Source organism: Rhinatrema bivittatum, chromosome 1 (assembly GCF_901001135.1).
Source record: "Rhinatrema bivittatum chromosome 1, aRhiBiv1.1, whole genome shotgun sequence".
Lineage (NCBI taxonomy): Eukaryota > Metazoa > Chordata > Amphibia > Gymnophiona > Rhinatrematidae > Rhinatrema > Rhinatrema bivittatum.
The window spans coordinates 816,857,391-816,872,584 of NC_042615.1; the positions used below are offsets into that span (position 1 = coordinate 816,857,391).

The window sequence follows — 15,194 nt, forward strand, 5'->3', positions numbered from 1 at the left end:
GACAAGGACCATTAGGGCCCCATCTAGTCCACCCCCACCTCTCTCCCTGAGGGACACCACAGATCAAAGCCGAACCCCAGCCTCCGCCTCACTCCTAGGGATCCTCTGTGCTTATCCCAGGCTCTCTTGAATTCTGTTACTGCTTTTTCTGTTACTGCTTTTGTCTCCATGATCATCTCCACTGGGAGGATTATTCCAGGCATCCACCACCCTTTCCATGAAGAAATATGCTCCGAGTCTACCCTCTTGCAGCCTCTGAAAAAGATTTACTTCTCGTGCCTTATTTATACCTTTGAGGTATTTGAATGGCTCTGTAGGTGCCCACTGGCCCCCTGCTAGCAGCTGGCTAGGGTGGTGTTCAGGTTGGAAGCTCCTGCGGGACACCCCACAAGGGGATTATTTCAACGACAGTTTACGTACACACCACCCCTCCAGGATGCACACAAATACTCGCTCAAGACTAGGTCGCGATCGGATGCGCACAAGTAGCTACGCAAACACTCATTCAAGTTTAGGTTGCAATCTTACGCGCACGAGTACCTGCGCAAATACGCGCTCAAGTCTAGGTCGCAGATCTACAAGCACAAATCTAGGCCACGGCCTTACGCGCCCAGGTCCCAGCACACGCAACTGCACGCGGCGAAAATGCACGCACACGCCTACGTATGCGGGAAAAGAAGCGCTGCAGTGGCGCACCACACGGCTAAATAAAGCCCTGCCTGCACCTTCAGCGCATTTATTCCCAGATCCGTTTAACATCCGATACCGAAAATCATCGGCAATTAAAACCGGCAGGAGACCTCTACCAGAACCAGAGATGACTCCTCGGTGCAAGTGCCTCTCTGCACCTCTGCGGGACAGGGAACTGTCGGCGATAGTTGAGAAGATTCCCCTGCCTCTCCCACTGATGCTGCTAGGGAATCGAAAATGACTGCAGTTTCTGCGCTGACGGGGATCAGCGCTAGACCCCGTCACCCGTGAGTCTTGTTCTACCGGTGCGGTCATGCTTGACGCAGACCCCCGAATGCTCCCCGCACCTGCGGCACCACCAGCACCTGAATGGCAAGCAGGGGAACAGTCCCGCAGCGCCACGGAGCCAACGCCCGTTCTCCTCCGCAGGCAGAGAACCTGCTGAGAAACCCCAACGCTGAGCTCCCCGAGCTGCTGAGGTAGCTTCCCCCCTGGAACCTCGCTGCTGCAGATTCCTCTGTGTAGTTCCTTGGGGTTTTTTTATTTACACTCTCTGAGAACAAATAAAGATACACAGAAACCGATACTTTCCTTTGGTGCAGAGGTAGAGGTTGAGTGCAGAGGTAGAGGTTGGGATCTGTATTGGGACCCTTACTGTTCAATATATTTATAAATGATCTGGAAAGAAATACGACGAGTGAGATAATCAGATTTACAGATGACACAAAATTGTTCAGAGTAGTTAAATCACAAGCAGATTGTGATAAATTGCAGGAAGACCTTGTGAGACTGGAAAATTGGGCATCCAAATGGCAGATGAAATTTAATGTGGATAAGTGCAAGGTGATGCATATAGGGAAAAATAACCCATGCTATAGTTACACAATGTTGGGTTCCATATTAGGTGCTACAACCCAAGAAAGAGATCTAGGCGTCATAGTGGATAACACATTGAAATCGTCGGTGCAGTGTGCTGCGGCAGTCAAAAAAGTAAACAGAATGTTAGGAATTATTAGGAAGGGAATGGTGAATAAAACGGAAAATGTCATAATGCCTCTGTATCGCTCCATGGTGAGACTGCACCTTGAATACTGTGTACAATTCTGGTCGCCGCATCTCAAAAAAGATATAATTGTGAAGGAGAAGGTACAGAGAAGGGCTACCAAAATGATAAGGGGAATGGAACAACTTCCCTACGAGGAAAGACTAAAGAGGTTAGGACTTTTCAGCTTGGAGAAGAGACGGCTGAGGGGGGATATGATAGAGGTGTTTAAAATCATGAGAGGTCTAGAACGGGTAAATTCAAATCGGTTATTTACTCTTTCGGATAATAGAAAGACTATGAAGTTAGCATGTGACACATTTAAAACTAATCGGAGAAAGTTCTTTTTTACTCAACGCACAATTAAACTCTGGAATTTGTTGCCCGAGGATGTGGTTAGTGCAGTTAGTGTAGCTGTGTTTAAAAAAGGATTGGATAAGTTCTTGGAGGAGAAGTCCATTACCTGCTATTAGGTTCACTTAGAGAATAGCCACTGCCATTAGCAATGGTTACATGGAATAGACTTAGTTTTTGGGTACTTGCCAGGTTCTTATGGCCTGGATTGGCCACTGTTGGAAACAGGATGCTGGGCTTGATGGACCCTTGGTCTGACCCAGTATGGCATGTTCTTATATTCTTATGTTCAGGTTCCAGGAGCGCAGCCGCATGGCAGATCAGAAAAGAGTCAGACCACTGGCTACATCTGTCTCTTTTTGCCAAACTTTAGCGACCCAGCCAAGGACAAACCTTACAAAAGGGACACGTCCCCCACTCTTTGGGCTTGCTGTGCTGGTTCCACCGCTGTCTTGTAGGGGACGAGGGATCTGGACCACCAGATGTACACCCCATGGACCTCTGGACCGAGCTATCAGAAGGGTCAGCAAACCCCTGCTCATCCGCTTCAAACCAGGGGGGATGGCCCCACCAGGACCTGACAATCCCCTGAGAGGATACAGAAATTTTGTCTTTTCATCTTTATTTTTCTTTCTCTCCAGACTGCAGGTTTTACACCATGTGCTGGAGACAGAGAACATAAGATATGCCATACTGGGTCAGACAGGGGCGGACTGGCCTATCGAGGGATCGGGCATCCCCCGGTGGGCCGGTCGCTCCAGTCACGTGGTCTGCTGTGCGCGGCCGTGACAGAGCTGCGCTCGGCAGACCACGTGATGTGTCCTGGGCCAGCCTGGGCAGCGAATTCCCAGGCCGGTCGTCCTCAGGAATCTGCTGCTGGGGTTAGACCAAGGGTCCATCAAGCCCAGCATCCTGTTTCCAACAGTGGCCAATCCAGGCTACAAGTTCCTGGCAAGTACCCAAACATTAGATAAATCACAAGCTGCTAGTGCTTATTAATCAATAGCAGTTTATGGATTTTTCCTCTGGGAACTTATCCAAACCTTTTTTAAACCCAGTTACACTAACAGCTGTAACCACATCCTCTGGCATTGAATTCCAGAGCTTAACTATGCGCTGAGTGAAAAAGAATTTTCTTTGATTTGTTTTAAATGAGCTACTTGCTAACTTCATGGCGCGCTCCCTGGTCCTTCTATTACCCAAGAGAGTAAATAACCAATTTATATTAACTTGTTCAAGTCCTTTCATGATTTTGTAAACCTCTATCATATCCCCCCTCAGCCGTCTCTTCTCCAAATTGAACAGCCCTAATCTCTTCAGCCTTTCCTCATAGGGGAGCTGTTCCATCCCCTTTATCATTTTGGTTGCCCTTCTCTGTACCTTCTCCATCGCAATTATATCTTTTTTGAGATGCGGCGACCAGAATTGTACACAGTGTTCAAGGTGCAGTCTCACCATGGAGCGATACAGAGGCATTATGACATCTTCTGTTTTATTAACCTTTCCCTTTCTAATAATTCCCAACATTCTGTTTGCTTTTTTGACTGCCGCAGCACACTGAGCCGACGATTTCAATGTGTTATCCACTATGATGCCTAGATCTTTTTCCTGGGTGGTAACTCCTAAGATAGGTTCTATCTTTCTATGTTTATGTTTCTAACCTGCAGTCCTTAGAAATACTGAGGGACTGCAGGGGGCACACTGGGTTATGTACAGTGTCAGTGAAACTTTCTCTGTCTCCCATCTGCTGGCAGGGAGGCAAACCCCAGGAGTCTGGACTGATCTGGGTATGTACAGGGAAGGGGGGGATTCCTGATCTTACAACATTTTAGGCATCCTTAAGCCACTACTGATTTTTTTTTTCCTGGAATTATCTTTGAGCTTTGGTGCAGGGACATTGGATCACTCCAGCTTATCTCTGTATAGTTTTGACTGTGAAACAGTTGCTCAGGAGCAGACATTCCTGATCATGCTGGCTGGGTATCTGCTCACACCACACCCCCTAGAAGACCACAAATCCCAGAATGCTTTGGAAGTAGGAATTTAAAAAAACCAGAATCAGATGATAAGATCCTAGTGTTTTCTTTCTCCCCTCCTCAGTCTCCTCTCCTTCTCTTTTTCCTTACTTGCAATGAACAGCAAACTGGTTAGCAGCAGCTGAGCATTACCAGACGGATGCAGATCAACAGGGACAGGCGGGGAACCAGGCCTGGTTTTGTCACGGCGTCTGTAGGCTTAGCCCTGCACTCCCCATCCTGGTTGGGGCACGGCGGCTCACCGGGACAATCATGGCCGAGAGCAGGCCCCATGCCTTCCCAGGGGCTCCCACACGTGAGGGTAAAGGCCCTCAATGCGACTCTTCTGCTCACCAGAAGAGTCACTGTCAGTAAAAAAAAACCACACGGACCTCAGTAGCGGGGGCAGGATCTGTTACGTCGCTGATTCTACACTGCAGGCCAACTCTACTGGTAAGGGGCAAATCTGGGAGGTCCCGGCCTTCTACATTTATCAGGAAAACATCCGCCGCGAGTTCATAGATGCAGCTGGATGAAGCCAGGACTGGTTCGGCCTGGCTCTCGTTACCTGCAGCTTCCCCTCTTTTTTTCTCTTTCTGCTGCGTTTCTACCATGGGAAGCCTTAGGGTCTCGTCTCCCGTCCCCCCAGGCCCTGAGCAGAGAGGATGTGTTTATCGTCTCCAAGCTGTGGAACACCCACCACCACCCGGAGGACGTGGAGCTCGCCTGCAGACGCTCCCTGGCCAGCCTGCAGCTGCAGTCCCTGGACCTCTACCTCATGCACTGGCCCATGGCCTTCCAGTGAGTACCGCCCTTTAATGATGCTAGGGTAACGCTGCACCGGGGGGGGGAAGCAGGGTGATGAGGCTACCACTGGGGGGGGGTCATTCATTCGTCCAGCAAAATTTAGAGAACCCCTCCCCTTTCCCCCCCCCCACTGAGAAAGGGAGTTGAAAGTGACCAGGGCCCCCTTGTGTGTCCCTCTGAACCCTGCAGGCGAGGAAATGAAGTGATGCCCCGCAACAGAGATGGCAGCATGCGCCATGACCCGACCCACTTCATCGACACCTGGAAGGCAATGGAGCAACTGGTGGAGAAGGGGCTGGTCAAGGCCATCGGCCTGTCCAACTTCAATGCCCGGCAGGTGGATGAGGTCCTGGCTGTGGCCACGCATAAGCCAGCAGTTAATCAGGTAAGGACCACATGGGGGGGGGAGATGAGGGAGGGGGAGGGGTCGAGGGATTTGCCCTCTTAAAATGTGACTCGTGACTTAATCCACAAAAACTGCACACAGCACGTGGGTTGTGGGTTTACTCAAAACAGGTTCATTTTCTTCAAAATGTTGCAGTTTGCACCACAGTCAGCGACAGATCAGTGGAAAATCCATTTAGGCAGAAAAATCCAAGGAATCCTGCTGCAGATTTCCAAGAGCTGAGGCAAATTTTGCCACAGTTGTGACATTTCCGTAAACAAATGTATTAAAAAAATAATAATAATAATAATAACCCACACTGCAGATTTTTTCTGGCTGCAAAGAGCCCCAGATTTACAGGAGATCCCGAGAAGTGAAATGGGTTAGGTCCTGCCTGGATCACCGATGTGGAGAAAGGATTCACACTAGTCAGGGGGGGAGCTGTTCCCTGAACATTTTTGGCTTCACAAAAACACTCCTAAAACAAATCAATGCAAAGAAAAAAGTCTTTGAGTCCTTTCAGACAAGTAAGAATAGACGGGAAAGAAAGGAGAATGTCATTCCTGCAAGGGGAATCAAAGAGAAACTGCGATACCAGCATTATCCAAAGGTGGGTCACTTCCAGGGCGAGCATCCCCTTGTGAGGAGACGGTGGCCCCGTGGTCTCCCTTCCTCACAGCCACCATCAATACTTCCTCTTCCCACCATCAGATGCACCGAAATGGCTCCCGGATGCGATCTGGATCTGCTCATTGTAGCCCTGTGTAGAGGGGGCTACGGACCCTACCTCCCCTAGGAATTCTGTGTACGTGCACCCCGTGCGATCTGGATTTTAGATTCTGCACTGGTCTCTGTCTAGCAATGCCCATGTGCACTTCTGGGCAAATCTCACTTTTTTTTTTTTTTTTGTTATAATAAATAACCCGGGAGGACGCGCCCTGGGATTACTTTGCATTGGGTTGTGGCAGTGGAAGGACACTGAAAGTGGTGAGACGATTCCTCGATGTATTTCCCCTTTCTTTTGGAGCCATGTTTGGGGGAACGGGTGTACCTGCCGCCCATCACGGTTCAGTAAAGATGTGGGTCTGAGCCTCCTAACACAAGCCAGCGAAGAGTTAAGAGTGCCGAGGTCACCCCTAAAACGCATTACGGGAAGAACGTGGCTGGTGCTGACCGGGAGCAGGGGAGGGGGGTGTCCAGTGAAGATCAGCTGAACTTACAGAGATTCGTGTCTTTCTAAAACGTGGAAGAGGTAACGCGCATGTCACCTAATGCGGAATCACGTTCGGCTGAGGGAGTATTTATTCTGCGGGAAGCTGGAATTCTTTACGATCCCTCTTCTGCTCTCTTTCCACCATAAGGAGCTGGAGTAACCTGGGGAGGGGGGTGGAAATAGCGGGGCAGGGGTCACTGCTGTGCTCATTTCCCCTTCGCAGACGAATCTAGCATGGACACTGGCCGGGGGGGAGGGGGGTCTCTGAGATGGGGGCAGACTGCCAAAATACAATGAGTGTGGCCAAAATAATTTTTAAAAAAAGAGGGGGGGGCACAACGCATATTCTGCAAAAGTGTACAAATAAAAAAAAAAATCAAACACGTCAAGCGTCTAGATCAGGGGCGTGACGAAGCCACGAAAAAGGCAGGGTCATATTTTGAGCACTGGATTGGAACAAGTGGTGCCGGGCAAGAACCTGAATGAATGCAGGGAGGTTGGAGCAGTTCCGTTTGCATCCTAAATTCCGCTGGGGTGTCTCACGCAGCGGAGAGAGGCGCCGTTCCCGGGTGCCGTCACTCGTGCCTAACCTTTCTTTGGCAGGTGGAGTGCCACCCATACCTGATGCAGGAGGAGCTGCTGCAGCACTGCCAGAGGCGGGGGATAGCTCTGACGGCCTACAGTCCCCTAGGTTCAGCCGACCGGCCTTGGGCCAAAGCCAGGGAGCCCAAGCTCTTGGAGGACCCCGGGATTCTGGCCCTGGCTCAGAGGTGTGGCAAGACTCCAGCGCAAGTGATTCTGAGGTATGCCTCCTGCACGCCCCTAAGCTGGCCACTTTCCGGGGGGGGGGGGGGGGGGTTTGCTCTAGAACAGTGGTTCCCAACCCTATCTTGGGGACCCCCCCAGCCAATTTGCATGTTATGGAGGCAATGCATGCAAATTTTCTCTCGTGCATATTCATTGCGGATATGCTGAAAACCCGACTGGCTGGTGGGCCCCCAGGACAGGGTTGGGGAACCACTGCGCTAGAAGGATGCTCCTGTTCTTGGAAATCTAGAATAATAATTAGTGAAAGAAAAAGGAGCATGCTTGGAAGTGGAATACAGTCCCCCTCTGGAGTTCTGAAGGCTTTTCATTAGACTTGGGTTAAAGATGCCTCCACGGGAAGGATTCCCCACCGTGCTGCCCCTACGAGGAAGGCTCCGTTGGGTTATTCCATGCCCTACAAGTCTGCATTACAGCAGACACCGCACAGGTCAAGACTGCGCTCGCCTGAAACCTTGTTACCTCTACATTATGCCAGGGGAGCCAAGTGTGTTTGCGCCACGATGGGTGGGTTGACGTTCCTCCCATATAACACCACGGGGGAAATCAAGTCAGCGTATACTCTGAGTTAAGGAGCGTACACTGCGATGAAAGAACACCCCTTCCAGTGTAAAAGCGGCTATGGCTTATTGTCCGTACCAGTCTGTATGTGCAGACCATATATACCAAACAGCTCCATACGGCGTGAGTCTTTGCACCGACTGTGACACTCCTATCATGTATCAGGAGAGGACACCGCTTAGGGTACGGTACTGTGCTATATTGCCCAGTGCTAGAGTATCCGGCGTATCATGAGCTTCTCGAAGGTAAAGAGAGGGGATCATTTGCTCTTGGTGAGGGGACAGCTCTGAATATATTCTGCAGTATTGATGCCGCGTGCCTGTGCCCGGCCTTCTCCTGTGCTCCGTAGGTGGCAGCTGCAGCGGGGGGTTACCTGTATTCCAAAGAGCTCAACTCCATCCCGGATCAAAGAGAACCTGGAGGTAAGAGGGGAGGGGCAATGCCGCGCCGGCACACCCCGGGCAGAGGCGCGTAGGCTGGGAGCAATCCCAATGGGATTGGGCATGAGGGGAGGGGGGAGAATCCCAGCCATCACGTAGGTGGGATACGGGGTGCACGTACACAGAATTCCTAGGGGAGGTAGGGTCCGTAGCCCCCTCTACACAGGGCTACAATGAGCAGGTTATAAACGAGGGGAGAGGGACAAACCTCATGCCTCCGCCAGGCTCATGGGTGCTCTACAGCAGCAGAGGCAAGTTTCACTTACATGCGAAGCCTGAACGAAATAAGCAGGAAGCTGGCAACAGGCCCAACCTCGCCACCTATCCTATACCCTGGAGATGTTATAATGTAAAATAGGGCGGACCCCGCCCCTTTTTCTGTTTCCTGTAAACCGATGTGATATCTCGATCGAATGTCGGTATATAAAAGAAAGAAAGAAAGAAATAAAATAAATGACACTCCCAGAGCCGCAAGAAACCAATCCAACTGGCCAGCTCTTCCGAGAACGTGCCTGCCCCCAGATGCTCCCCGGCCCTCCACCGTGGCAGAAAGACGGCCTGTGACAGCAGATACTAATCACAGGGCCCAGCCAGCCCTGTTTATTTCCTGTTGCAATGCCCTCCTCAGTGTCTGGATTCACTCTCACCTTATTAATCAGTTTCACGATCCCAAGCCTGAGGATTTTCTGTGCTTATCCCGTGCTTTAGTGAATCCTGTTTCTGTCTCACCACCTCCTTTGGGAGGCTGTTCCATGTATTCACCACCCCTTTATTTGTGAAGAAATTCTGTATTTCCTTAAGTTACTCCTCAGTCTACACTCTTTCATGCCTCAGATCCTTGTCCTAGGAATCCCTTTCCTATGAACAATGTTTGCCTCCTATGTCTGAGGCATTTCACACCCCTCCGAAAATAAAACTTCACATGCAAACCTTCAGATCCTTTCAAGTACATACTGTCCAACCCTTCCAAGAACTCACCCTCACACCAATGCACACTCACATCCTTCCAAGAACTCACCCTCACACCTTTCCAACAATGCACCCTCCTACCCTTCCAAGAACACACCCACCTTTCCAGGAATGCACTCACACCCTTCCAAGAACTCACACTCACACCAGTGCACACTCACATCCTTCCAAGAACTCACCCTCACACCAGTGCACACTCACATCCTTCCAAGAACTCATCCTCACACCTTTCCAACAATGCACCCTCCTACCCTTCCAAGAACACACCCACCTTTCCAGGAATGCACTCACACCCTTCCAAGAACTCACCCTCACACCAATGCACACTCACACCCTTCCAAGAACTCACCCTCACACCTTTCCAACAATGCACCCTCCTACCCTTCCAAGAACACACTCACCTTTCCAGGAATGCACTCACACCCTTCCAAGAACTCACACTCACACCAGTGCACACTCACATCCTTCCAAGAACTCACCCTCACACCAGTGCACACTCACATCCTTCCAAGAACTCATCCTCACACCTTTCCAACAATGCACCCTCCTACCCTTCCAAGAACACACCCACCTTTCCAGGAATGCACTCACACCCTTCCAAGAACTCACCCTCACACCAATGCACACTCACACCCTTCCAAGAACTCACCCTCACACCTTTCCAACAATGCACCCTCCTACCCTTCCAAGAATACACCCTACACCTTCCCAGCAATGCATCCTCCCAAGAACACACCCTTCCCAGAAATGTACTCATACCCTTCAAGAACACACCCTCACACATTTCCAGCAATGCATCCTTCCAAGAACACACTCTTCCACCTTCCCAGGAATGCACTCACACCCTTCCAAGAACTCACCCTCACACCAATGCACACTCACATCCTTCCAAGAACTCACCCTCACACCTTTCCAACAATGCACCCCCTACCCTTCCAAGAACACACCTTCCCAGCAATGTATCTTCCCAAGAACACACCCTTCCACCTTCCCAGGAATGCACTCGCACCCTTCCAAGAACACACCCTGACACCTATCCAGCAATGTACCTTTTGCGTCTGTCGGGGTCAGGTGGCTTTGCCCCTTATGCCTCACCTTTTTCTTGGCTTCTCCTGCTTACCTTGGGAAAATGGCTACCGCTGCGTCTGCAAGCCGCCCTCTCCAGCGTCCCCGGAATGGCTATGGCGTTGCCTCCCCCCATGTTCCTCCCAAGTTCCTACGAGGGTGCGCTCGTGCACGCGCTACCCACGTCTTTATTCCAGCTATGGCGCAAACCTCAGGGGCATCCCCCTCAATTGACGTCATGCCAGTTGCGTCCGTCGGACTCAGACGGCTTCATCCCACATGCTTCACCTCAATATTCGCCTTCTCCACCAGCCTCGGGAAAATGGCGACCGCCGCATCTGCTTGCCGCACTCTCTGGCAAGGCATTCTGCCATGATTCACCTGAGGGCCTCCTAGGGTGCGCGCGTGTGTGCTACCCATGTCTTTATTCCAACATTGGCGTGAACCTCGGGGCGTCCCCCTCGAGTGACGTCACAACATCCGGGTATTTAGGTTGCCCATTTGCTGACTGACTGAGTTAGCAAGGATTGGATTTGTCCGGTCTAAGCTGCTCTGCCGCTTCTCGCTGCTGCTGGAAGCTCTCTCTACCCTCTGGGGTTCTACTAACTTTGGTACCCGCTCCTCAGGGGCCCTATGCTTCTTTCCAGGTGCCTATCCAATATCCAGGTACTTGCTCCTCGAGGGCCTGAGTTGTCTACCTTGGTGCCTGCTACTATTCTACCTGCTGGGAACTTCACCATTACAGCTACAAGAGTGTGAGAAACTTAACATCTACCAGTCTGTCTCACCTACAGCTCCTCATTGAATGTCTGCATCGGAGCTCCCTATACCACCATTGTGGGACGGGACTCCTCAGCTGAGGACCTCAGACTGCTGCTGCAGGACTCTACTCACTACTGCCACCTCTGATGAACTCTACAAGCTGTACAATAAAACTCTCTGTGTTTGTGTATCTGAGTCTAGCCTGGTACTGCAGTTCCCCATGGGGCTCCTCCTTATGGGAGTGGCCATCACTGCAGCACCTAAGAATCCACCAAACACCTCAAAACCATAACAACGCCATCCGGGTATATAGCCTGTACTTGTTTGCTAGCTCACTGAGTTAGCAAGGATTGGTCTCGGCCGGTCTAAGCTACTCTGCCGCTTCCGGGGTAATCTCTAACCTGGATACCCGCTCCTCGGGGGGCCCTCAGCTTTATTTCAGGTGCCTTACAGGGGTCAGGTACTCGCTGTACAATAAAAGATCTAATTCTGTGTCTGTGTGTCCTGAGTCTAGCCCAGTACTGTGGCTCCTCCCCATGGGTGTGGTCATCTGCCACAGTACCCAAGAATCCACCCAAACACCGCTAAACCATAACAGTACCCTCCCACAAACACACCCTTCCACCTTCCCCGTAATGCACAATCTCACCCTTCCACTTTCTCAGAAATGCATGTTCACACACTTCTAAGAACCCACTCTTACATCTTCCCTCATACCCTACTAAGAACCTTTGCTCACACCCCCCACAACAACACATATTCAGTTCTTCCCAAGAATACACTCTTAGTCCTTTAAAGGAACAGACTCGTACACTTCCAGGAACTCCCAAATAATCACAGAAGCACACTTATGCACACTGACAAGAACAGCAACCTAAACTCTCTCACCCCTGGAAACAGCCCTCAAAGGTGTTCAATCTTGGTCTTGTATCACAATCCACAGCTTGCTAGCACGTCTGCCTGAAGCATGGCGATGCCACAAGGCCCCTGCCACACTAGCTTGTCTGCCACCAGCTCACTAAGGGTTGTCCCTTTCATCCTCACTGTTCTGCCTCCAGCCTGTTATGTGAGAACCACCACATTCACTGAACTGTCACCAAGCTTGCAGGCTGGCCCTCGCTTTGTTGCCACGATCACACTGTATTAGAAGTGCCAGATTTACTGTGCTGCTATCAGCCTACCAGGTATTGCTGCCATACTGACTGTGCTGCCAAGCAACCAACTAGGGTTGGGACTGCCTTGCTTGGTATGGTACCATTAACCCACCAGGCTGTTTCATATCAAACTCAGTGTGCTGCCACTCGCCTACAAGACTGGTCATGTCCACCCTTGCCCTTCAGGATGACCTTCCAGTTTCCTTCCTAGTTCGGATATCAACATTTATTTATTTCTCATTTCTTATATACCGCTCATCAGATACCAAATCTGGCCAGAGCAGTTTACAATAAAATACAGACAATGTATACATATTCAATACAATAAAAGACAAAATACTCAAATGGCCTAATCTATATACTTCAAGCCCCATCTATCTATGCTATTCTTAGTTTAAAATATGTCCAGGCTAAGATGGAAAAAGCCAGGCCTTTACCTGTCTTCCCATGATGCAATGCTATATTTCTGCGCCCCATTCAGTACAAAATACTCCTGATTCTTCACTTTTCATCCATAATGGGGGAGACCAACTTTCCAAGCTATTGTGAGGGATGATTAGAAATACCTGTGCTAGGAATGAAGGCCACGTCATCGAGGCTCACTGAAATACATTGGGCTTGGTTTGCAGGACAAAATATTGAGGGAATGTGCCTTCAAATGCAGGAAATATGGGACCCCTATTCGACCTCCTAAAACAGAAGGCTCCCTTCCCAGTGGGGACCAGCTGGGATCCTGAGAGCTGGACTGCCTTTGCTGCTGAGGACCTTGCAGGCTAATCTTACCCATGGCAGGAGGGATCCTAGGGACATGGGCGCCCCTTGCCAGCTGGGACCGTAATGACAGGACTCCCTTTCCTCATAGGGCCCCCCGAGGACTGGGTTCACCATCTCAGCAGGGGACCCACAGCTGGACTGTCCTTCCTAGCTGGGACCCCAAGAGTTGGATATCACTGTACTGAGGAGATCTTAACCACTGCTTTCAATTTCCCAGCAAAAGCCGCACGAGCAAGCTCCGCATCTCAGAGGGGTCCCTAAGGGATGGGCCTCTTTTGCATTCATCCCATTATCTCATGTCTTTGTCTTTGTCTTTAGGTATTTGATTTTTCACTATCCGAAGATGACATGAAAACTATTGCATCATTTAATCGGGGAGAGAGGCTTATTATTCCACTGATGGAGGTCAGTATCTAACTGCTGACCCCCCACCCCCATCTCTCATGCAGGTCAATACTGACTGCTACGCCATGCCTATCCTCTTATAAAAGGCGATTATTAACAGAGTCTTTTTCTGTACAGAAAGACGGCAAGCAAGTTTGGAGAGACGCTGGACACCCCCACTTCCCTTTCCATGATCCTTACTGATGATGTTTGGAAGAAGTTAACACAGAAAGCGGAGAGAGACAAATCGATCATCTTCTAGATCCAGAAAAATAATCAACTATCAATATGGAAATAACTCGTCTCGGCGTGGTCCCTCTTCCTTCAAAGAATATTTTCCCGTCTCTTCCACGGATCAGAAACTGCAAACATGCCCTGCTTCTGTGCAAAGCTTGATCTGCGTGCTGGAACTCTACAGGTCTTCCCCCAACTCCTTAGCTCTAATAAAAGGTTTGCCTCGGACACACCTAAAAGACTACACTTGGAAAACGTTCTTCCAAAGAAACCAAAACTTATGAGCACCACCACACACCGTCATCCCGACAGAAAAGAATGGGAAGTTAGCAACTAGGGCGACATCAGGAAAGCACACTGGGGGGTTTCCAGAGGGAGTGCTGTCAGTCGAGCGAGATCGTTGGAGAGAGAACACCATCTGTACAACTGACGCGCACAGCCCGAGGTAGTGGAGAACATAAGAAATAAGGGAGGGGATTCAGACACTGGTAGGGGACGTCATCAGCAGAACGCATGCACATCCTGAGACACGTAGCACCATCAGTAGAACAGTTGTAGTTTCTAGAACAGTCCAGATGCATGCATATTAAAATTCTTGAAGGCACCCAACGCAGTAAGCAAAACTCTGCAAGAGGACATCAAGGCCTGCACTGATATTAGGGACATGCCTAGTTGTAGGGCCAGCTGTAGGGCAAATGGTGCCCCAGGATAGAAATTTTCAGTGGTGACAGTCCTCTCCTCCACACATTCTCTTCTCCTCCCAGCATTCTCTCCCCCTCTCCCTCCAGGCCCTCTCTCCTTCTCTACAGGCAATCTGTCCCCTTTCGCCCCCTCCTCCAGTCATTCTTCCTCTTTCCATCCATTCTTTCCCCTCTCTCCCTCCCCACAGACATCCTCTCAGTTTTCTCCCCCTCCCTCCAGGCATTCTCTCCCCCTTCTTCCTGCCCACTTAGGTTCAGCTGCCCACTCCTCCTCACTGGCAGTTGGAATGGGTGCCAACTTTTCAAAATGATTGAGGGAACAAAACAACTCAAAATTATGTCTTCCTGGCCATAATGAAGGTGTTTGCTCAATACTGGGGTGCACCTATGGCAGGCAGTGTTCCTCTTTTCTTGGACCCAGGACAACTTTAAGCATTTATGGGGCTCTGGGCAAACTTTTGTGGATCAACCGCTTGTACTATTTCCATAAGTACTTAAGACTTGCCATACTGGGTCAGAACGAGGGTCCATCCAGCCCAATATCCTGTTTCCAACAGTGGCCAAGCCAGGTCACAAGAACCTGGCAGGATACCAAGGAGTAAATAGATTCCAAGCTGCTTATCCCAAGAATAAACAGTGCATTTCTGCAACTTATCCAAACCTTTTTAAAATGCAGCTATACTAATAGCTTTCACCACATCCTCTGGCAATGAATTCCAGAGCTTAATTATGTGAATCCCTTGGTCTTTGTATTTTTCAAAACCGTAAACAACTGATTAATGTTTACTCATTCCATTCAAATCATTTTAAGACTATCTT

At 50.0% G+C, this 15,194-nt stretch overlaps 1 protein-coding gene across 3 annotated transcripts in view; it reads left to right on the top strand.

The window, feature by feature from the left end:
• Positions 1-13,913, top strand: part of LOC115078660 (aldo-keto reductase family 1 member A1-A-like) — a 48,536-nt gene extending 34,623 nt beyond the window's left edge. For 2 of the 3 annotated variants that reach the window (XM_029581616.1, XM_029581623.1), the window contains exons 4-9: positions 4,751-4,902; positions 5,098-5,293; positions 7,110-7,309; positions 8,242-8,314; positions 13,375-13,461; positions 13,579-13,913. In XM_029581616.1, coding sequence (XP_029437476.1) covers positions 4,751-4,902; positions 5,098-5,293; positions 7,110-7,309; positions 8,242-8,314; positions 13,375-13,461; positions 13,579-13,644 — 774 coding nt within the window. In that variant the 3' untranslated portion in view covers positions 13,645-13,913. Of the gene's footprint in view, positions 1-4,721; positions 4,903-5,097; positions 5,294-7,109; positions 7,310-8,241; positions 8,315-13,374; positions 13,462-13,578 lie in introns of all 3 variants that reach the window. The other variant, XM_029581632.1, reaches the window with a different exon arrangement.
• The last annotated feature ends 1,281 nt before the right edge of the window (positions 13,914-15,194 follow it).